This window comes from Ranitomeya variabilis, chromosome 3 (assembly GCF_051348905.1).
Source record: "Ranitomeya variabilis isolate aRanVar5 chromosome 3, aRanVar5.hap1, whole genome shotgun sequence".
NCBI classification, from domain to species: domain Eukaryota; kingdom Metazoa; phylum Chordata; class Amphibia; order Anura; family Dendrobatidae; genus Ranitomeya; species Ranitomeya variabilis.
In genome coordinates, this window is record NC_135234.1 from 590,137,881 (window position 1) to 590,163,013 (window position 25,133).

The 25,133-nt window shown below is 43.2% G+C and overlaps 1 protein-coding gene across 1 annotated transcript in view; it reads right to left on the reverse strand.

The window, feature by feature from the left end:
* Positions 1 to 817: 817 nt before the first annotated feature.
* The window catches only part of TDRD3 (tudor domain containing 3), a 414,934-nt gene continuing 390,618 nt past the window's right edge, over positions 818 to 25,133 (reverse strand). The window contains exons 13-14 of the mRNA XM_077297273.1: positions 2,659 to 2,783; positions 818 to 1,052 (exon numbers count right to left, since the gene is read on the reverse strand). Of these exons, the coding sequence (XP_077153388.1) occupies positions 2,667 to 2,783 (117 nt within the window). The 3' untranslated portion in view covers positions 818 to 1,052; positions 2,659 to 2,666. The remainder of the gene's footprint in view (positions 1,053 to 2,658; positions 2,784 to 25,133) is intronic.

The following is a 25,133-nucleotide window of genomic DNA, read 5'->3' on the forward strand; positions in this document are numbered from 1 at the left end:
TGACCACTACTATATTTTGTCAACATTATTATAGATCATCAGACAAATTTTTTACCGATATAAATAGGTGAGGTGGCTGACACGCTGTTATTCAATTCACATATAAATTGCTGATGATATTGTGCAGCTTATCAGAAGATCGCATGTAGAGGGACTGCTTCTGCCTTCGAATATGCTCGCCGCTAATGCTCTAGTACGAGAGCCGCATCTGAATATCTGCGGCCAGTGGGAGAGACTGTGTGCAGGTGTAACAGCAGCAAACGTGGTCTCCCTCAGTGAATGAACACGCCGACCCTGCAGCGTACACTGTTGTCAATTATGCAGCGCACGGTATTGTCAAATGTACAGCGGCTTCTTATAGGGAAGCCTCACTGGTGGCGTTCATTGACACCTGCTGACTTGCACTCAGACCCTAATTATTCTCCACTATAGGGCATAAGATCAAGACATATGTCCCTGTCGCGTGTTTTGCCTCAATACCAGCTTTTCCTAAGGGCCCTTAGACTGTACACACTCACTGGAGCCATAGCAAAGATGCACCGCTGAACCTGGGGAGGACAAGTAAAAACCAATTTTGTTATATTTGTCATGGCAATGTTGAGCTTGTACAAGAGGTTGAAAGAGGAAAGTCCTTTTAATGAACAAGGTAAAACCTAAATACAGGTTCGATTACAGGAGGCAATCCCATCAGGTGACAGGGAAAATAGTAATTGCTTTGGATTAGGATATTCTTTTTCTCTTTGATATAATTACGGTAATTCCCATTTTTCGTTAAGAAAAAATATGGAATATGCAGAAATAATGAAGACCAGAGACATTGTTCAAGTGCACTGTGGATTTATTGATGCAAACAAGAAATCAATATTTAAAAAAATCATTTGTTAAACTAATAACTGATGGCAAATGTATAGCTACTTGCGTCCGAAAATTCTCAATCTTGCTTGCAATAAGAATATTAACACCACAGTGCAAGGCAATTCTTTAGAAAAATATACCACTTCCGTGAAAACAGCTGCAGTATTCCTTTCTTGTGTGGGAATCTCATGGTAGATCTGGTGGATTACAAACAAGCATTAGGTAATAAAACGGGAAATAGAAAGACACTCAAGTAACATTTATTTTATACATGCATAGGATAGATTTTTAATTGCAGAAATCATTAAAGTCATGACTATATTGTATATGAAAATAAATGTATTTTATTGGAAGAAAATAGCATCTTCCTCAATTTGCAGTTTGCTCCTAATCAGCCTGCCTTGAAAATATCTACCATTAAAAAAAGGTCTATCAAGAGCAAACCAGTAAATGCTAGATATGGAGGAGCAAAACCCAGTTTCAGACTGATATGAAAACACAGCCGAACAAAGAGAACCATTAATAAAATTGCAAATCTTTATTGAATACAAGATATAAACAAGTAATAAAAATCTAAAGTAAATGCAGAGTGAAAGTAATAATAGCAGAGTGCCCAGTAGGGAGGTATTACTAGTACATCCTCAAGAAAAAGGTGTAATGTATATTCCAAATATATAATGCAAATAAATTGTCATATGTGTAGATTATGCTGTATACACTTTTGATAACCACATGGTACAAGGTATGGCTGAAGTATAAACATAACATCCTGACCAGCTTAGAGCAGACCAATTCAATGTATTAATAAAAATATAATATTTTATTGAAATTCAACAGCTGCCAGGATGAAAATTATTATATATTAAGCTATACGGCACAAAGGGCTATAAGCCATGAAGTATGTTATTCACAAGTGTGGACAGATAGCTGAAAATAATAAGCCAGAACTGTTACCTTAGTGGAAGACAGGAAAGTATACCATGTACGACAGACCAGAATAACTCCCCTCACCGCAACGCGCGTTTCGCAACTCAGCTTCTTCCGGAAGCTTCTTTCACACCCCTGGGAGAAGCTCAGTTACAAATCATACGTCAGGGTAAGGTGAGATATTTTAGTCCGTCCTACATGGTATACTTTCCTGTCTTCCACTAAGGTAACAGTTCTTCTGGCTTCTTATTTTCAGCTATCTATCCACACTTGTGAAAAAAAAAAAAAGTACTCGTCGCTCCTGGTACTTATCCGCTTCTTCATTGCACTGCATCTGCAGCAGTGAGCAGGCCCTGGAAGGTCACTGTACATACAGGGCTGAGGCCAGAATTCCCGGCCTAGAGTTCTCACTCCAAGCTGGGACTTCTGGATGCGAAAAGGCTCCGCAAGGTCACTGAGCGATGATGCAATGTGATAAATGCGTGGAAGGGAACAAGGGGGGCAGGCAGAGAGGTGGGTGACAAGTCAAGTTTTTCCTTTTCCAATAATTATGCTCTGGGGACATAAAGAGACCTTAGAGCATAATAGGAAACATTGAACTGCATTAATTAAATTTGCTGTGAATCAAATTTCACAGAAAAATCTGCACAATTTGGCAAATTAAAATGTTGTCACATCCGTTCATCTCTAGTTGCAACACAGCTTTGTTTCTGTATAATAGGTATGCTTCAAAAAGCACAAAATATCTATACAAGATATAAATTATAATGTAATGTAAACCTTTCCAATTTTTGCATAAATGTATATAACTACTGTAATATTGGCTACAAAGATAAAAGCAATGAATTTCTATTGCATCTATTAAATTGTTTTCACCTTAACAGTCAGTTCCGCGCTCTGGGTGGTTGATAAAACTGTTGAGTGGGTCTAGTAGATCTCCTCGGTTGTCCATCACCACCTCTGCGGAAGTCAAGTGAATCTCCATATTCCCCTTCTTCTTCCTAAAACAAAGTTTTGCAAAATGAATGGTCAACCACTTCAATATATCTGCACACAAAACGTAACACATAAACTTATGAGTGGACAGTATAAAGTTCTAGGCCTATAACGATAATAAAGTGACATCGACATCTAGAAAAGAAGACTGAGATTCTTGACTGTAAGAGCAGTGGAATATAGAAATCTCTACTACACAGTGCTGACAATCTTCTGAGTGGATTTATTACCAAAATCAAGATTCAACTATGATTTGGTCATATATCAACTTAGAAGATCGTTCAGAAGAAAGAAACCCAAACTGACAGACGAACTCTGCCACCAATTTCACTGTTAACTCATTCTGCAGCCAGCTGTAATATTGTAGGAGGATGTAGAACACAAATGGTCCAAAGAAACTCAATTGCAAAAATAATAATTAAATAAAGAACCACTGAGCTGGCTATGGGAGAATGAGTTTAGTAAGTATAGAAAAATATAGAGAGCAGAATGTCAAGAATCTCTGAATATTAGATAATTACCAGGCTGTGTATCTAAAAACCACTTTATGTCTTAAAGCACCACTGCGTTTATTTTTATTGCAGCGCTCGAGTGGTACTTCTAATTTAATGTCCCTTCTCCTACTCTCATACTTAGCAGCCGCCGTTCTTCACTTTCTATCGCCGCCGCTGTCATCGGTCTCCTGCAGTTTGTGATCTGCTGCCTGCTTCAGTGTTTCGTGGAACAAGCTGTAGGTCACTTTTTAATGCAAGTCTATGAGATCCTCACTCTGGCTTTCAGACTTGCATTGAGAGCTTGTGAGTGTTATTTTTGACCTCTTGCTAGTCAGAACTTGCGGTCATAAGACAGAACTGTGGAACCATAGCAGCAGACAAAAGGTGAAGACGGCGGCAGGTAAGGACCGTGGGTTGTGAAAGTATTCACCCCCTTGGCTTTTTACCTATTTTGTTACATTACAACCTATGTTTAAATATTTTTCTAATCCGTTTTGTGTGTGATGAATCAGCAATAAACAGTCTAAGTTGGTGAAGTGAGAAAAAGATCGGTATAAATTAAGTTTGAAGGAACAAATAACTAAAAATTGGCACGTGCATATGTTATCATCCCTTCTGCTATGAAGCCCACAAAAATTTCTGGTGTAAGCAATTTCAGGTGCTTCTCACAAAATTAGAATATCATCAAAATGTTAATTTATCTCAGTTCTTCAATACAAAAAGTGAAACACATACCTATATAATAAAGAGTGATTATAAACAGTCAGCATTTAACATATGCAAAATCCACAGATAACTAACCACAACGGAAAGTTTGGATAGGAGCAGCATATCAGTGCTGTAAGCATAGTCCATTTAGATTAATATTTGATTTTCCTTTGAGATGTTACAAAATAACCAACCTGGAAACAGACCAGTAGATGAAGCAAAGCTGTTAAGTTTTTTTTTAATGTTGCTAAATCAGTCTTTAAAGTTTCTAGGGCTAATAAATAAGACCGCAGTTCTATGTTTCAGTATTTCATTTCCATTAATTACGGCTTCACAAACTGCTCTCTTCTGATACAGCGAATCACCAAAATTGCTACATTAAAATGGAACCACTATAAATGCTTGTAATCTTACATGTAGACTGCACACATAAGACCGATGGCATGCCTTTAAGCTATGTTAATCTGCCTTTTTTATCACGGGTACAAATGGACATTTGTGTTTCTTATTTGAGACTGATGCATATGGCGATAATGTGCTGAGACACAAATGCCAATAAAAAGAGGTGAAGTTCAACTTGCTGGGTTAATGTCAAAGCACAGTACCATAATATATGAATGTAGACATAATCGGGTCAGAAAGCACAGTATCACAGTCGATCTGGACAAATATAGCAACTGGCAGAGAAGTCAATCTCTAGAGTCCTGTAATTACATAACGGAGTTGTTGGTGTCTACTTCCACTTCGACATTAGAACGCCAGGGATAAAGCTACAAGAAAATGGTTAAAAATAAGCCTGTATGTCTGTAGTAACAAACATATGATAGAAAACCAACTAGGTGGAACTTCTGAATTACTGACACATGGAAGAATACAAGAACAATTATGCTATAGTCCTTATTGAGTTTTTCTTACAGTAGCGCTATAACTTATGAGCAGCTCATCTACGTGTACATAAGCTGCTTTAACCCCTTCAGCACCTTGCAATGTTTTTCCTTTTCGTCCCCCCCCCCCCCCCTCTTCCCAGAGACATAACTTTTTCATTTTTCCGTCAATATAGCCATATGAGGACTTGTTTAAACTTGTCCCACAACAAACAACACCATTGATTTTACCATATTGTGTACTGGAAAACAGGAGAAAAAATTCCAAGTGCTATGAAATTGCAAAAAAAAATAAAAATGCTTTTTTAGATTTATTTTACTTATCATGTTCAATAAATGCTAAAACTGACCTGCCATTATGATTCTCCAGGTCAGTACGAGTATGCAAGTGCTGAAAAAAACCCCCCAAAATTTGTAAGGAAAAAAAAAAGTTACTTATGACGCCATTTCTCGAGACTCGCAGCGTCTCCATTTTTCAGGATTTGCGGCTGGGTGTTGGCTTATTTTCTTGCACCCTGAACTGAGGATTTTATTGAAAACATTTTGGGGTAGATACAATGTTTTGATTGTCACGGTTGTTTCACTGTCACAACACATGCATGGAGAGCCTGTGTGTTGTCACTGTCACACAGCCGCGACACATGCAGCTGCGGCACCAGACACCTGATTATCGGGAGCGCTCCAGGTATCAGAGTTCCCAATGCAGCTATTCGGTAAGCTCTATTAGCGAGCAGAATAAGGGGGGAGCCGACAATGTTCGCTCATGTCTAATCACAATCTCCTATGAGTGCTGGCCACAGGCTGGAGTTCATAGGAGATTCACAATGACAGGCCCCCGTCTTCTGCAGTCTCACAGCTATCATGACAAGACAACCCATCGGCGCCCCGTGATCCCGTTACAGGGGTGCCAATGGGGGGGAGGGCAGTGGTGCGCTTCCAGTCTGCACGTGTTAAATACCGCTGTCAGTGACTGACAGCGGCATTTAACTTGTTAACAACTGCAGGTAGATCACGCTTCCCAAGTAAAGCCCACAAGGCCAAAATCTGCACTGCAAAACTGCAGTTTTCCCTGTGAGACTACATGACCATTAGTTTTCCTTGGCTCCATGCAGTCATACTCTAATAACAGAGATAAACAGGGGCACAATAAGGGCGCAGTCAGATGGCCTTATAAATCGGACCGAGGTCGGAACACAGAGCACCGACTGAAAGGCGGCTCTCCCGACATCTTCATATATGTTTATAGAACTGTCACTCGGATCAGGAGGCCATTCAGTGCACTGCGTTCCGACCTCAGTCCAATTTATACAGCTGTCTGACTGCTCCCATATGCTGCCAAAAAATCCTCTTCTTACGGTTGGGCTGCTAATAGCTTAAAGGGGTTGTCCAGACAAAAATACTGATGACCTCTTCAGAGGAAAGGTCAATAATGTGAGATAACTACAAAAAAAAACATGTTTAAAAATTGGCTGCACTTGTGGAAAGTCTAAGTCTCTTGGTGCAATGTTCATTAGAAGGTTCTTTATTAAATAAAGAGAATAGAATTACATTTTAATGGACAATAAAGAACCTTCTCATGAGTATTGCAGCAAGAGACTTCTTTCCAGCAGCACAGCCAATTTTTAAACGTGTTTTTTACTGTTTTGATAATTTCCCTCTGGTGTAACCTTTCACCAGCAACAGGGCAGCAGCAGCTGGCTATCTAAACCTTTATAGTGGTAGTGTCTTCACACAACCACCAAGGTGAGCAAACCAGGGTTTTACCATATTGTGCACTTCTCCCTACAGAGTTACTGCTTATTCAATAATGTGAGACAGGTGGAGGTCCAACACCCTGCACCCCCACCGATTGATTGAAAGAAACTCTGAGTATTGCAGCACTGCTCCTATTCCTTTCCTTTTGAATAACAGCCATTCTGCAGTATTCGGCAGCGGCCTCTACACAATGAATAAAGTGGCACTGAGCAGATCTGTTCAACAGGTTTACATCCAGCAGCTGGGAGTATGGGGTGTCAGTCCCATATCGATAACCACAAGGATCTGCCCTACGGATAGGTCATCAATAATTTCCAGAACACCCCCTTAAAAATGTAAAAAGCAAATTACTTTTAGCATTGCACAGGCTGCAATCACACAACTCATATAAGTAAAGGAATATCAATTCAAACTACTGTCAAACCCAAGAATTTTACTACAGTTTTTCAATGATCACAATTGAAATAGTGATTTGACCACCCCATGTGAATATAAAGTTGATATTTCCATCAGTTATCCAGTGCTATTTTATGGGGGAAGGATGTCTTAGAATAAAAGGAACATGGAATTCTGAAGTTCAAATGAAACACTCCTCAAGAGAAATGGAACTCTCGTTTGCACAGGAGCATGTACTGGAGTGTAGTCATACAGCCTAGAAAGAAAAGGTGAAAAACTTACAGGGGCAACGGAATATAACCAGTTAGAGAGCTCCTTTCTCGATGCCCAACATCTACGCTGACAGCATATGGTGGCATTGCGCTGCATTTAGTGGCTGACAGCCCTGTATACCTTAGGTTTAATGGCGCACAACAAAGTGAGGGGACATAATCATATAACAAAACATACACATAGCAAAAATAATTCAACGATAAGCAAGTACCCCCTATGTAAAGATATAGAATTATACCATTTACATTTTACAATGTTAACTCCTCATAGGGTATGACATGTTCATATAGTACATTGCTGCAGAGTTGTTTCCACTAATTTTTTCATGTGTAAATAACAGTGTTTTATGGTAACTGCAAATGAATCAACTTTTTTAAAAAAGTGATGTAACGTCTTATTTTTTCAGTGCGATTTTGCAATGAAAAAGTGATCTTACTCTTCCAACTGAACACTGCCGTGTACCATACAGTAACCACTATAATGATGTTAATATTCAGTAAAAACAGAGTAAAAATACACCACAGTGCTGGGTTAGTGGAAAGAGTGAGTGCTAACCCTTTCACTTAGAGGACCACAGAGGATTGGGGGATCCTGCTCTGCCTTCTGGATTTCCACAACCAGGAAAGTCAGGACAAACTTTGGTAGATAGTAGGGCCATTTCTGGAAGCATTAGGAGCACATATAACAGAGCCACATTAAATAGAGCCTGCACACACCACAAATATTGTAAATACAGTAATATATACTCTTATTCTGGCAGCCCTTTGGTCTACCCTGTGGAATTGTTTGCCTTTTCGAATCCCTATTTGTATTTATTGAGCATATCTTTTGCACTGACTTTAAGCTTATGGTGATTCTATAACATAGGTGTATCATATATTCCGTTAAAAAACTACATTTTATTTTAAATATTAAAAATACCAACCCAATGTGTCAACAGAAGAAAACTTGTTCAACAGAAACACAAAAAATGACAAATGCATAGACTGATACCCTAAGATATAATGTTCTAAGTAACCCTGGTTACACCCTATATGAACCCTGACTGGCCGTGGAGGTTGGCACCCTAAGAAGAAACGATTGTTTGGCGCCCCCGCTCCGTGACGTGTGTCCCAATCTGTACTAATGCAGGTGGGAAAACATATAGTTATAGAAAGAGATGAAAAATTGAAATATCTATGCAGTGAGATTTTTCAAATGAAAAAACCTTAGGGTATAAACCTTAAAAAACCTTAGGGTATACTAAGAGCATAAATATAAATTCACAAATGGTATAACCCTCTATCAGAAGAGACCACAAACATGATAACCTTGTGGATCAAAAATCAAATGTAACCCTTTCAGAGGAGCGGCGGTAATACAAATGTAAGGCCCATATCACATATGTGACCACATTGATAATCACCAATAGGGTTCATATAATGAATGAAAAGGGTTGCATAAAGAGAGGGAGGGAACTTAGCCCATCTAGGAGACTTCGCCTCGACGTGTTTCCCCGTCCGTGTGGTTATACCATTTGTGAATTTATATTTATGCTCTTAGTATACCCTAAGGTTTTCTAAGGTTTATACCCTAAGGTTTTTTCATTTGAAGTAGGTGGAGCGTAGGCAGAGCTTAAGGGAGGAAGTACGCAGCCATAAGAAGACCAGCAAAACGCAAGTGTGAACTTAGCCTAAGTGGACACTTAGCATTACTGAACAATGAAAGTAGCAAAGTCTCTCCAACCTCTCACCACTTCTACAACTGCAGTGGTGTTCTGATAAGACTAAAAAGCAGGAAACAAATCTTACTTTCAATCCAGAGAAAAGGAGAGAGATTTGCGAATGAGATGCAGTGTCTAGGTCAATCTAGAGCTGTGATCCTGGTCTTGTTTTCAAAGCAAAAAATCTTGACTTTTTTCTAGAGCAGTTTGAAGTTGGACCTGCACATTTTTGTTGCTCTCACACCAGCATGGCGTTACTAAATCTATTATACTATGACAGAACAAGGAGGAGAATGATGGAGCTGCTAATCATGAATGAGAAAGAGGGATTCTAGAGGGTTTGCATCAGGGAAGCCAGGAACACCTGATTGGTTAACATCAGTATGGTTAAATGTGACGTTTCAGTAGTGTTAGCAGTTTAGTGGAGTCAAAATTGCTAGTAGTTTATACTGATCTATGTTGTATGTACAGCCTTATGCAGCTTGTTTTCTGATAATTTAATGTGCCTACTTCTATGAAAATGACATTAAAACGATGTAACTTATTTCTTAGAAATGGCTAAATCTATAAAGATCTGCTTAAATAATCTGTGCACATAACACATAATGAAATTATGTAAGTGTTGTTAATTAGATCTTAATGATCATCTCCAGAAATCTAAGCTTCTGCAAGGATTACTGAAGTTCCATAATTTATTTAGCATTGCACTGTACAAATTAGAAACAAAGCGTTACATATAATAAGTGGTTACCATCTAATTAAGCATAGTAACAGTATGTGCACTTGCCTCTTTGATGACACTAGAGCAATAATCACCATTTCATCTTATTCTTTATAACGGAGGAATTATAAATGAATAGAAAGCCTCCTTGTGAAGCAGCCATCTATGCCACAGTGCACGGAGGAGCTACAAAGAGTGTCTCTCACGCTAGAAGACTCAGCACATCTGTGCATCACATTAGCAGCCCGCTGATTTCACGATGAAATGTTCTATGGTGGCGCTGAAGGGTAATTCAACACTTGTTCATCTGATTCCCACAGACTATAGATGATTTCTGTGGGTCTCAGCAGCAGGGCACCCGGTTATCTGTTTTACTAACAAAAAGTTTAACAAACCCTTCAAAGCACATCCCCCTAGATTAGACATTTGTTTGGCTGATAAGTTTTCTTGTGCTTGTAACCCTTCTATGCCTTTCCAAGAAAAGGTAAAAATGGCATAAAGGGATAGATGACCACAAATGTATGGCAAAGAGATACACACAGTGCAATTCTCAGTTTGATCATCACGTTAAGCATTTGACAGTAGGGTTGAGCGAAACGGATCGGTCATTTTCAGAAATCGCCGACTTTTAGGCAAAGTCAGGGTTTCATGAAACCCGAACCGATCCTAGTGTGGGATCGGCCATGGGGTACACGATCAGAGCGCTAAAGTCGCGTTTCGTATGACGCTGTTACCGCCGTTTTTCATCCAATGAAGGAGGACGCAGAGTGTGGGCAGCGTGATGACATAGGTCTCTGTCCCCACCATCTTACACAAGGGCATGGCAGTGATTGGCTTGCTGTCTGCGGCGTCACAGGGGCTATAAAGGGGCATGCACGCCGACCGCCATCTTACTTCTGCCGATCTGAGCATAGGGAGAGTTTGCTGCAGTTAGTCAGAAGCAGGGACAGAGTTAGGGAGGAAATATAAACCCCCAAACCGCTTGTGCTGGAGTGATTTTCACTGTCCCACACCACCTTTTTGTGCAGGGACAGTGGAGGTCGTATTTTAGTGCAGCAGCTGCATAGCTGTGTGCACGGTGCTGTGCAAACCAACTGATTTTTTCAAAGCAAAAATCCTGTTGCTCCTTTCTGCACAGTTACCTGTCTTGTTTATTTGTCCACACTTTTTTGTTCTGAAGTCCTTTTTATTGCTGCCTTGACTTGACTTGTCCTGAGATCATTGTAGGGACTAGGGAGCGTGTTATTGCAGTGATTTTTTTTTATAACAATTACAGCCACTTTCTGCCACGTTCATAGTGTTGTGTTATACCACTGTGCCAGAGTTGAGGTTCAGTTTCTCCCCCCAAAAGTGAGATAGTAATTCTCACACAGTTTATATTCTGCAGTACTGCTAGTGTGTCATATATCAGGCAGCCACTTTCTGCCAATTTCATAGTGTTGTGTTATACCACTGGTCCAGAGCTGTGGTTCAGTGTCTCCCCCCAAAAGTGAGATAGTATTTCTCACACAGTTTATATTCTGCAGTACTGCTAGTGTGTCGTATATCAGGCAGCCACTTTCTGCCACGTTCATAGTGTTGTGTTATACCACTGGGTCAGAGTTGTGGTTCAGTGTCTCCCCCCAAAAGTGAGATAATATTTCTCACACAGTTTATATTCTGCAGTACTGCTAGTGTGTCATATATCAGGCAGCCACTTTCTGCCACGTTCATAGTGTTGTGTTATACCACTGGGCCAGAGTTGTGGTTCAGTGTCTCCCCCCAAAAGTGAGATAGTAATTCTCACACAGTTTATATTCTGCTGTACTGCTAGTGTGTCGTATATCAGGCAGCCACTTTCTGCCACGTTCATAGTGTTGCGTTATACCACTGGGACAGAGTTGTGGTTCAGTGTCTCCCCCCAAAAAATGAGGAAGTCTGGTGGAAGAGGCCGTGGGCGGGGGTTGCCAGCTAGTACTGATGGTGGTGGTGGTGCTGCATCTGGTGGTAGTGGCAAAAGCACAGTAGCACCTAAGGCTGGAGGTGTTGAGCCTGCGTCATCGTCTGGCTACACAAGGCCTCGAAGGCTCCCTTACCTGGGAGTAGGAAAACAGCTTTTAAAGCCAGAGCAGCAGGAAAAAGTTTTGTCTTTCCTTGCTGACTCAGCCTCTAGCTCTTTCGCCTCCTCTTCCCAAAGTTCAAAATCTAAGCGCAGCCAGTCGTCAGTGGATGCTTCCGGTCCGGAAAAAGACGTTTCCTTGTGTCCTTCTCCCAAACCAAAAGTGAAGGATGCGTCAGGCGACACTACAGGTTACTCCATGGAGCTCTTTACCCATACCGTGCCAGGGTTAGAAAGGGAAATTGTACACTGCCCATTACAAGAAGAATCGGACATGGAGTGCACTGATGCACAGCCACAGCTAGATTATGATGCTGTTCCATTGACTCAGATCACTACATTGACCTCGCAGTTTCCGGAGCCAGAATCTGACCCTGATGAGACTATGGTGTCCTGTCCCGAACGCTATAGCATCGGCTTACACGGTGACACTGAGGAAGGTGCACATGACATTGTGGAGGAGGAGGTGATAGATGACCCAGTTCTTGACCCAGATTGGCAGCCATTGGGGGAAGAGGGTGCCGCTGGCACTAGCTCACAAGCGGAGGAGGGTTATCCACAGCAACACCAATCTACATCGCAACAGCTGTCATCAGCCAGGCCCGTATCAGGCCCAAAACGAGTGACAAAAACAGTTTTAGGACAGCGTGGCCAACCGCTGAAAGTTGCACAGCGTGCAATGCCTGAAAAGGAATTCCATAGTAGGAAGAGTGCAGTGTGGCATTTTTTTGACCAAGATCCCAATGATCAGTCTAAAGTGATCTGTAAGAAATGCTCAAAGACCTTTAGCAGAGGGAAGATTCTTCAAAATTTAAATACAACGTGCATGTGTAGACATTTAACCAGCACGCACTTGCAAGCCTGGACTAATTACCAAACGTCCTGTACCATTGGTGCACCTGGTCAGAATGAAGGTAGTCAGCAACACTACATTGCTTCCCTCACTGTAAGCCCACCGGTTCAGACACCACCAGCAGCAAATGTGGAGGGATCGTCGCAAGGCCAAAGCAGGCAGGGAATCAGAAGGTTATTGGTAGGAAGCACTGTATGTAGGCCAACATCACCAACTGTCTCTCAATCCGCCATGTCCACCACCACCACCGCTAGTTCCACCATCTGCAGGTCTCCTGCCCAGCTCACCCTAGAAGAGACTCTCGTGAGGAAAAGAAAGTACTCATCCTCTCCCCGCATACACAGGGTTTGAACGCCCACATTGCCAGATTAATCTCGTTAGAGATGATGCCCTACCGGTTGGTCGAAAGCAAAGCTTTCAAAGACCTGATGGCCTACGCAGTACCATGCTATGACCTACCCAGTCGCCACTTCTTTGCGAGAAAAGCCATCCCAGCCCTCCACCAGCATGTCAAAGACCGCATTGTTTATGCACTGAGGCAGTCTGTCAGTGGAAAGGTGCACCTCACCACAGATACATGGACCAGTAGGCATGGCCAGGGACGTTACGTGTCCATCACGGCGCACTGGGTTAATGTGGTGGATGCAGGGTCCACAGAGGACAGCCACAGTGGGACAGTTCTGCCTAGCCCACGGTCTAGGAAACCGTTGGCAGTAGGTGTTCGACACCCCTCCTCCTCCTCCAGAAGCGACAGCTCGTCCACAGAGCGCAGTCGCCTGGCAACTCCATCCGCAGCTGCCAGTGTTGCACACGAGGTGTCTCATTATGGAACAGCTAGTGGTAAGCGTCAGCAGGCTGTGTTGGAAATTAAGTGTTTGGGCGACAACAGACACACCGCGGAAGTACTGGCCGAGTTCTTGCAGCAAGAAAGTGAGTCATGGCTGGGCAGTGTACATCTTGAGGCAGGCAAGGTAGTCAGTGATAACGGAAGGAATTTTATGGCTGCCATAGCCCTTTCACAACTTAAACACATACCTTGCTTGGCTCACACTTTGAACCTGGTTGTGCAGTGCTTCCTGAAAAATTATCCGGAGTTACCAGCCCTGCTCCTGAAGGTGCAAAAACTTTGTTCGCACATCCACCGGTCGCCCGTACACTCCAGCCGTATGCTGAACCATCAGCGATCGCTAAATCTTCCACAGCAACGCCTAATTATAGATGTTGCAACAAGGTGGAACTCCACACTGCACATGGTTCAGAGGCTGTGTGAACAGAGGCGTGCTGTCATTTATTTGTGGGAGGATACGCATACACGGTCAGGCAGTTGGATGGCAGACATGGAGTTGTCTGGTGTGCAGTGGTCAAAGCTACAATACCTCTGTCAAGTCCTTCAGTGTTTTGAGGAATGCACACGGCTGGTAAGTGCAGACGACGCCATCATAAGCATGAGCATCCCACTTATGCGTCTGCTGATGCAAAGTTTGACGCACATTAAGGAGCAGGCGTCTGCAGCCCAGGAGGAGGGAAGCCTTGATGACAGTCAGCCATTGTCTGGTCAGGGAACTGTCCAGGACGAGGTGGCGGACGAAGAGGATGAGGAGGAGGATGATGGGGCTGAATATGTATGGGAGGAGGGAGCTTCTCAGAGGGCAATAGAAACTGGTGCCGTTGCAAGGTCTGGTACAGGTTTCTTGCAGGACACTCGTGATGTAGATTTGCAAGAAAGTGCTCCTCAACCCAGCAGAAGCAGTGAATTGACACCTGGAACATTGGCCCACATGGCTGAGTATACCTTGAGTATCCTAAAAAGGGACCCCCGCATTGACAAAATGATGACCGATGACGATTACTGGTTGGCCTGCCTAATGGATCCACGCTACAAAGGGAAATTGCAAAATATCATGCCACATGAGAACCTAGAGCAAATATTGGCTACCAAACAAGCAACTCTTGTAGACCGTTTGGTTCTGGCATTCCCAGCACACAGCGGCGGTGATGGTTCTGACACGGGCCGTAGGGGGCAACATGGCAGAGGTGCTAGCGGTGCAGAAATCCGAAGTGGCGTTGGACAGAGGGGTTTTATGACAAGGTTGTGGAGTGATTTTTCAATGACCGCTGACACGACAGGGACAGCTGCATCCATTCAAAGTGACAGGAGACAGCATTTGTCCAGTATGGTTACAAACTACTTTTCCTCACTTATCGATGTTCTCACTCACAGGTCATTCCCCTTTGATTACTGGGCATCTAAACTAGACACCTGGCCTGAATTGGCAGAATATGCATTACAGGAGCTCGCTTGCCCTGCTGCCAGTGTGCTATCAGAAAGAGTCTTCAGTGCTGCTGGTTCAATACTGACCGAAAAAAGGACACGTCTGGCTACCCAAAATGTTGATGATCTAACCTTCATTAAATTGAACCAATCATGGATTTCACATTCTTTTGCCCCACCTTCCCCTGCGGACACGTAGTTTTCCTTTAAAAAGGTCTTGCTTTTGGACTCCTCTTACTGACTGCTCCAATTCCTCCATTTGCTGCTGCTGAATGTCCACCATAGGCCATTTTTAACACCTCCCTAAATGGGCTGACTCCCCCCACGGGCCCGTGGTCACCACTTGGCGCAAGCACCCGTGCGAGTGCCGTTTGCCTGGACAGGTGGGTGTGCCCACTTTTGGCCGACGGCACTGGCACAGGGTCCCTCATCGTACAATTAAGTGTCTCTGGCGGTGGGGGTGCACACCCAACGTCAGACACACAGTCGTAATATGAGGGGCCCTGGGCCAGTACCGCCGCCCACGAGAGAGTGTTCCCCCCCAGCTCAAACAGTGCTCCACTACTGTTTAGTCGGTGCTGTTAAATCCTTCAATGGCACTGCCAATACAAATTGAGAGATGATAGTAAATATATACAGGGACCATGCCCTCCATTTTGACCTGTGAATACTGTGCGCGAACTACCACTATCTGGTACTCAGCAGAGGAACCCACCCCTGTACGTTGCTTTGCCGCCTGTTTATTTATGAACATTTTTTTTGCAGACATTTAGCCCGCTTTACTATTTATGCCAATGTACTGTGTCAGCCACTTATTCCAGTTGTCCTCCACCAAACAAAGCAGTGCCACCAGTTTACTCCTGTTACCAGTTTAGAACTGCATTGAGCCAACTTTTTTATTTTAGGTCTAGTAAGTCTGTCCTCGCCACTCCTACTAATCGTCCTCCGCTGACCAAAACAATGCTGCCTGTGTACCCGTTACCCATTTTGAACTGCATTGAGCCAACATTTTTATTTTAGGCCTAGTAAGTCTGTCTGCGCCACTCCTACTAATCATCCTCCGCTGACCAAAACAATGCTGCCTGTGTACCCGTTACCCATTTTGAACTGCATTGAGCCTACTTTTTTATTTTAGGCCTAGTAAGTCTGTCTGCGCCACTCCTAGCAATCGTCCTCCGCTGACCAAACCAGTGCTGCCTGTGTACCCGTTACCCATTTTAAACTGCATTGAGCCAACTTTTTTATTTTAGGCCTAGTAAGTCTGTCTGCGCCACTCCTACTAATCGTCCTCCGCTGACCAAAACAATGCTGCCTGTGTACCCCTGTTACCCATTTTGAACTGCATTGAGCCTACTTTTTTATTTTAGGCCTAGTAAGTCTGTCTGGGCCACTCCAGTCCTGACAATCGTCCTCCGCTTAACAACACTCTGCCGCCTGTGTACCCCTGTAAGCAATTTTAAACTGCATTGAGCCAACTTTTTTAATTTAGGCCTACTACCTGTGTCTGTCTGCGCCACTCAATACAGCTGTCCTTCACTGCACAAAGCAGAGCCTTAATTTGCAGCCGATATAACATATTAAAGTGCATTTGGCCTACTAGTTTGGTTGGGCCTACTAACAGTGTCTGTCGCTCCTTGGTATTCTCCTGTGTTTTTCTCCTGAGCTTCAATCTTCAGGCTTTCGGCCTATAGGAATTTTAAAACTGCATTTGGCCTACTGGTTTGGTTGGGCCTACTAACGGTGTCTGCCGCTCCTTGCTGTTCTCCTCCACTGAACAAAGCAGTGCTGCCTGTTTACTCCTGTTACCAATTTTGAACTGCAATTAGCCTACTTTATTCTTTGGGCCTATATCTGTGTTTCCTCCTCATCCTGCCCATTGCCCAGCCACTGCTAGATGAGTCTGCCGGTACATTGACCCAGACCACTACATTCCCCTTGCACTCTACATAGCAAGTATCTGACCCTGCAGAAAGTCTGGTTCCCCTTCCCGCATACTATACCACCTTACACAGGGACAAAGAGGAAGGTGCAGATGAAAGTGCAGGTTCCTTCAACAGGTGGGGGGGCATACTCGTTGGCGACGTCACTGGCACAGGGTACGCAAAAGTGTCTCTGCCGGTGGGTGGTGCCCCCGCCGTCAATCACAACGCCGTACTTTGAGGGGCCCTGTGCCAGTGACAATGCGAACGAGTGTGCCCCCCCTGCTTGCTCAGGATCACAGCACTTGCAAAGTTGAAATACTTACCTCTCCCTGCTCCACCGCCGTGACGTAGTCCGCGTTTCCTGGGCCCACGAAAAACTTGAGCCAGCCCTACTCCCCCCACAACTGTTGCCAAATGACCCCAAAATTTTCAATGGCTAACTATTATTATAAGGTAAATTAAGATTGACAAGCTTAAGTGACAAGAATTGATGTTTTTGGCATTAACCCCTTCATGACCCAGCCTATTTTGGCCTTAATGACCTTGCCGTTTTTTGCAATTCTGACCAGTGTCCCTTTATGAGGTAATAACTCAGGAACGCTTCAACGGATCCTAGCGATTCTGAGATTGTTTTTTCGTGACATATTGGGCTTCATGTTAGTGGTAAATTTAGGTCGATAATTTCTGAGTTTATTTGTGAAAAAAACGGAAATTTGGCAAAAAATTTGAAAATTTCGCAATTTTCACATTTTTAATTTTTATTCTGTTAAACCAGAGAGTTATGTGACACAAAATAGTTAATAAATAACATTTCCCACATGTCTACTTTACATCAGCACAATTTTGGAAACAATTTTTTTTTTTTTGCTAGGAAGTTATAAGGGTTAAAATTTGACCAGTGATTTCTCATTTTTACAACAAAATTTACAAAACCATTTTTTTTAGGGACCACCTCACATTTGAAGTCATTTTGAGGGTTCTATATGGCTGAAAATACCCAAAAGTGACACCATTCTAAAAACTGCACCCCTCAAGGTGCTCAAAACCACATTCAAGAAGTTTATTAACCCTTCAGGTGTTTCACAGCAGCAGAAGCAACATGGAAGTAAAAAAATGAACATTTAACTTTTTAGTCACAAAAATGATCTTTTAGCAACAATTTTTTTATTTTCCCAAGGGTAAAAGGAGAAACTGGACCAGGGACGTTGTTGTCCAATTTGTCCTGAGTACGCTGATACCTCATATGTGGGGGTAAACCACTGTTTGGGCGCACGGCAGGGCTCGGAAGGGAAGGAGCGCCATTTGACTTTTTGAATGAAAAATTGGCTCCAATCTTTAGCGGACACCATGTCGCGTTTGGAGAGCCCCCGTGTGCCTAAACATTGGAGCTCCCCCACAAGTGACCACATTTTGGAAACTAGACCCCCCAAGGAACTTATCTAGAAGCATAGTGAGCACTTTAAACCCCCAGGTGCTTCACAAATTGATCCGTAAAAATGAAAAAGTACTTTTTTTTCACAAAAAAATTATTTTAGCCTCAATTTTTTCATTTTCACATGGGCAACAGGATAAAATGGATCCTAAATTTTGTTGGGCAATATCTCCTGAGTACACCAATACCTCACATGTGGGGGTAAACCACTGTTTGGGCACATGGTAAGGCTCGGAAGGGAAGGAGCGCCATTTGACTTTTTGAATGAAAAATTATCTCCATCGTTAGCGGACACCATGTCGCGTTTGGAAAGCCCCTGTGTGCCTAAACATTGGAGCTTCTCCACAAGTGACCCCATTTTGGAAACTAGACCCCCCAAGGAACTCATCTAGAGGCATAGTGAGCACTTTAAACCCCCAGGTGCTTCACAAATTGATCCGCAAAAATGAAAAAGTACTTTTTTTTCACACAAAATTTCTTTTAGCCTCAATTCTTTCATTTTCACATGGGCAACAGGATAAAATGGATCCTAAAATTTGTTGGGCAATTTCTCCTGAGTATGCCGATACCTCATATGTGGGGGTAAACCACTGTTTGGGTGCACGGCAAGGCTCGGAAGGGGATGCACGCCATTTGGCTTTTTGAATGGAAAATTAGCTCCAATCATTAGCGGACACCATGTCGCGTTTGGAGAGCCCCTGTGTGCCTAAACATTGGAGCTCCCGCACAAGTGACCCCATTTTGGAAACTAGACCTCCCAAGGAACTAATCTAGATGTGTGGTGAGCACTTTGAACCCCCAAGTGCTTCACAGAAGTTTATAACGCAGAGCCATGAAAATAAAAAATCATTTTTCTTTCCTCAAAAAAGATGTTTTAGCAAGCAATTTTTTATTTTCACAAGGGTAACAGGAGAATTTGGACCCCAATATTTGTTGCCCAGTTTGTTGTGAGTACGCTGATACCCCATATGTGGGGGTAAACCACTGTTTGGGCACACGTCAGGGCTCGGAAGGGAAGTAGTGACATTTGAAATGCAGACTTTGATGGAATGGTCTGCGGGCGTCACATTGCATTTGCAGAGCCCCTGATGTGCCTAAACAGTAGAAACACCCCACAAGTGACCCCATTTTGGAAACTAGACCCCCGAAGGAACTTATCTAGATGTGTGGTGAGCACTTTCAACCCCCAAGTGCTTCACAGAAGTTTATAACGCAGAGCCGTGAAAATAAAAAATAATTGTTCTTTCCTCAAAAATTATGTTTTAGCAAGTAATTTTTTATTTTTGCAAGGGTAACAGGAGAAATTGGACCCCAACAGTTGTTGCCCAGTTTGTCCTGAGTACGCTGGTACCCCAAATGTGGGGGTAAACCACTGTTTGGGCGCACGTCGGGGCTTGGAAGGGCGGGAGCACCATTTGACTTTTTGAACGCAAGATTGGCTGGAATCAATGGTGGCGCCATGTTGCATTTGGAGACCCCTGATGTGCCTAAACAGTGGAAACCCCTCAATTCTAACTTCAACACTAACCCCAACACACCCCTAATCCTAATCCCAACTGTAGCCATAACCCTAATCACAACCCTAACCCCAACACACCCCTAACCACAACCCTAACCGCAACACACCCGTAACCCTAATTCCAACCCTAATCCTAACCCTAATCTCAACCGTAACCCTAATCCCAACCCTAACCACAACTGTAACCCCAACACACCCCTAACCCTATCCGTAACCCTAACCACAAGCCTAATCTTAACCCTATTTCAAACCCTAGCCCTAATTCCAACCCTAACTCTAATTCCAACCCTAACCCTAAGGCTATGTGCCCACGTTGCGGATTCGTGTGAGATTTTTCCGCACAATTTTTGAAAAATCTGCAGGTAAAAGGCACTGCGTTTTACCTGCGGATTTACAGCAGATTTCCAGTGTTTTTTTGTGCGGATTTCACCTGCGGATTCCTATTGAGGAACAGGTGTAAAACGCTGCGGAATCCGCACAAAGAATTGACATGCTGCGGAAAATACAACGCAGCGTTTCTGCACAGAATTTTCTGCACCATGGGCACAGCGGATTTGGTTTTCCTTAGGTGTACATGGTACTGTAAACCTGATGGAAAACTGCTTCGAATTCGCAGCGGCCAATCCGCTGCGGATCCGCGGCCAATCCGCTGCGGATCCGCGGCCAATCCGCTGCGGATCCGCTGCGGATCCGCGGCCAATCCGCTGCGGATCCGCGGCGGATCCGCGGCCAATCCGCGGCGGATCCGCGGCCAATCCGCTGCGGATCCGCGGCCAATCCGCTGCGGATCTGCTGCTGATCCGCTGCGGATCCGCGGCCGATCCGCTCTGTGTGCACATGCCATAACCCTACCCCTAACCCTAATCCTACCCGTAACCCTACCCCTACCCCTAGTTCTAACCCTAGTTCTAACCCTAACCCTAGTGGAAAAAGAAAAAAAAATATTTTCTTTATTTTATTATTGTCCCTACCTATGGGGGTGATAAAGGGGGCGGGGGTTATTTATTATTTTTTTATTTTGATCGCTGTGATAGAACCTACCACAGCGATCAAAACGTACTTGTAATGAATCTGCCGGCCGGCATATTCGGCGGGCGCACTGAGCATGCGCCCGCCATTTTGGAAGATGGTGGCGCCCAGCGAGGAGTCGGACCGACACCGGGAGCCTCGGTAAGTATAAGGGGGGGGGGGAGATCGGGGCACGGGGGGGGGGCGTCGGAGCACCGGGGGGTGACATAGGAGCAGGGGGGGAGCGGGCAGAAGGAGGGGGGAGCGGAGCACAGGACGGAGGGGACCGGACCCCATAACGGAGCACTGGGGGGGCGATCGGTGGGGTGGGGGGGGGGTCACTTCAGGTTTTCCAGCCATGGCCGATGGTATTGCAGCATCGGCCATGGCTGGATTGTAATATTTCACCAGTTTTTTAGGTGAAATATTACAAATCGCTGATTGGCAGTTTCACTTTCAACAGCCAATCAGAGCGATCGTAGCCACGGGGGGGTGAAGCCACCCCCCCTGGGCTGAAGTACCACTCCCCCTCTCCCTGCAGATCGGGTAAAATAGGAGTTAACCCCTTCACCCGATCTGCAGGGACGCGATCATTCCATGACGCCACATAGGCGTCATGGGTCGGATTGGCACGGGTTTTCATGACGCCTACGTGGCGTCATGGGTCGGGAAGGGGTTAAAATGGCCTCTGTTGGTGTTTTCCTGTCCTCCACTCACTGCCGACTTTGATTCTCCATTGACTTGCATTGGGTTTCGTGTTTCGGTCGGATCCCCGACTTTTCGCAATAATCGGCCGATTTCACCCAACCCGACTTTTGACAAAGTCGGGTTTCGCGAAACCCGACTCAATCCTGAAAAAGTAAAAGTCGCTCAACCCTATTTGACAGTTTTAAATACCTTTTATAATAACAGTGTACTGTCTTGGGTTTTCCCACAAGCAGGCGAGTCACAAGCATTTAAAAAGTGATGAATGGCCAGGGTTGCTTTTAATTAATTTAATTAAAAATAAGCTAGCAATAACAATGGATAGCAAATGAGGTATTTTGAGACATTCCCCATTTTCTCTTGTACGTTCGATTCCATAACATACAAAAAGTCTACAACGCCCTGTTAAAATGTCAAGTTTTGGCATGTAAAAATCATACCAAGAAGAATCATTTCAGAACCTTTTCCACCTTTAATCTCACCCATAATCTGTACAAATCTATTTAGAAACAAAAAGAATTTTGCAGGGGGAAATAAAAATAACAAAACTAAAATAATGTTTTTGCATAATTGGGGATGTAGTTGTGTTCTGAATTAGCCAATCACATTTAAACTCATGTCAAATAGTAGTCAGTACACCGCTGCCATCATTTATAGTGGCTCTAATTAACTCCATATAAAGTTTAGCTGTTCTTGTAGGATCTCCCTGATAATTTTCTTAGTTGCATTTTACAGCAAAAACCAACGTTCAGCAAACAATTCAAAATACAGCAAAAGGATCTTACTGTTGAAAGTTATCAGTCATGAGAAGGATCCCAAAACATTTCCAAAGCATTTGTTATATCATGGAACACTGTGAAGACGAACATCAAAAAGTGGCTTAAATTTGGCACATTAACATTTCCTAGAAGTGGAGGTCCCTCAAAAACTAATGAAAAGCCAAGAAGAAAATTGGTCTGGGAGGCTGTCAAACAGCATCCAGCAACATTAAAGGAGCTGCAGGAATTTTGTTTAAGTATTGGTTGTGTACGGCATGTGACAATCTCCCGTACTCTTCAAATGCATGGCCTGTGAGGTAGGGTAGAAAAACAAAAGCTTGGATATGTTTTCCCAAAACCTACATCAAGTCTGCTAAAAGCAAGCAGGAAAACTTGTTTTACTCTGATAAGACAAATGTTGAACTAAAAGCTAAATCTGACACTTTGGTACCATTCTGAAAAAGCTGGTCACACCCAGTCTTGTCTGCCAGACTGTCCTCCTGGCTTCTCTGCTTCATCTATGCAAGCACTGGAAGCGATTCCAGCACTTGTGCAGAGACTCTTCAGTCTCCTGATATCATCGCATTGTAGCTCAATGTGAGGGAGAAGCGCTGCTGATTGGATCAAGCTGTCCAACCAGCTGTTAGCTGTGACAAGGCTAGGGCAAAAGGGACCGACCAATGAGCGTCTCCCTCCTCTGAAGGAAGCGCTCATTTGAAAAGGGAGACCAGCGAGCACATAGAGAAGAGGTGATAAGAAGAAGGCAAGAGAGAATGATCCAGAATTCTATGTGAGGGAACAGAAAGGAGGAGGACAGGGCGTAATGTGACCACTGACTTCTTACAAAAAATCTCTGCATGCCCACATACCACAGAGATGTAGCGGAGTTGAATTTGTCATATTCAGCTCTGCTACATCTGGACAGGCCTCTTCACTTCATGTGACATTTTAAATGTGACAAGATGAGCTCTGCTACATCTGAATAGTTCAGGTGTAAAACATAGCTGCACTGCTCTGTTACTTGGATTCCACAATCCCTCTTATCTGTGGAAAGGTGTATGTGTTGTATGTCTATTTCCCCTTTCCTAGTATAGAAGAATAGGAGACACATGTGTCATATCTTTGTGTGGAAACTTCCTGAAGAAGAAGCCATGAGCTTCGAAACGCGTTGAATAAACCACCCGAACACCTTACAACTATATCTGGATTCATTATTTGTCATAGCAGCGCAGATTTTATCCACATTCATCTATTATAATATTTCCCCTTTCCGAAGTAGCCAATTTCAGTTTTAGTGTTTTGCTATTTTACCTCCCCTTACCCCTTCAAAATCCATAGCATTTTTTAGATTTCTGTCCATATAGATATAGGAGGGCTTGTTTTACTGGATGAGTTGTACTTTTGAGTGACACCATCCCATTTACCACAAAGTGTATTGTAAAATGGGAAAAAAAACCTCCAATTGTGGTAAAAACATGGAATTCTGACATTGTTTTTTGGGAATTGTTTATCTGGCATATATTGTGGGGTAGAAATGTCCCGGCATCGTGATTCTCTTCTCTGTGAGAGCTCGTCATTTGCGGGTTGAGACAACATTTCTATAGATATGACATTTTGATTGCTTCTCATTGCATTCTTTTGCGGAGACAAAAACAGCGCAATTTCAGTGTTTTGAAATCTTTTGGCGCTTACCAATCAGGTTGATCAACACACCTCCAGCAGAGCAGTATATGTACGTTGCATGTCGGGAAGGGGTTAAAGAACAACCAGAAGACTGACTTCATCAACCAAGGTATCATTTTAATCAGTATAACTGCGCCGACATGACACTTTCTGTAGGTTACTGTGCACAATCCTGCTGACAGGTTCCCTTTAAAAAAATCATAGTCCTGCTGATGTACAAATAGGTCTAAAGGTGTTTGTACAGTGTCTATTTCTTCCATCCAATCTGACACCAGGTTCATAGACGTTATTGTATTCTAGATTTGTCAATTGCAGAGGCAACCGTCTAAGACAAGGCTAGTTTTGCACCATTCTTCTTATCAGGTCACATGTACATTACTGTGAGCCCCGAGATGATGAATACTATACGGGACTGAATGGATCCAGAGTGACAGTATTGCCCCCACAGATTACCCAAGAGAAACTGGTGTGCGGTGACCTCATAACATTATACACTATAAATAAAATTGTAGAATTCAATAAAAACACGTCAATCCTCAGGGGAAAACAATTATGCAACAAGGAACAAAAACACATACTGAGATCCATTATCTTGTCATCCATTATTCCTGAAATTCTCAGTGTCTGACACTTGTGCAATTTAATGGGGATTTTCTCAAGACCAAAAATAGTAACTTTTTTTTATCTAAAAAAATAAGAGCCGTATTAACATTTTTTTGTGCTGATATTATATTTTGGGATTCTATCAAGTCATATTATTTGGAGGAATTTTACGGACTATATTGCAAGAAGAAGAGAAAGTGCATTATATTCACCACAAACTGAATGCAGTTCTTTTGCCACACATCACTCTACTACCATAAATTTATATATAGATTTTTTTTTGCTTCCATTATACACCAAACTCTTCAGTGAATATTGTCAATAGATACTTGTGACACGACAAAGCTCTCTGTTCCACTGGAGAGTACCTAAGATTCCAAGCCAGAGAGCAAACAATTATAGTCAATGGTCCACGAACAGGATTGATGAGGACACTTTATTATCAAAGGAATTACTGCCCTTGTCTCACTGCATTCTTGCAATGATTATACAGATTATTAGAGATATAAGCAATTTAGCAAACAGCTATTACAAGTTAGTACTCAACAGGGAGTAGTTGACTTTCAACT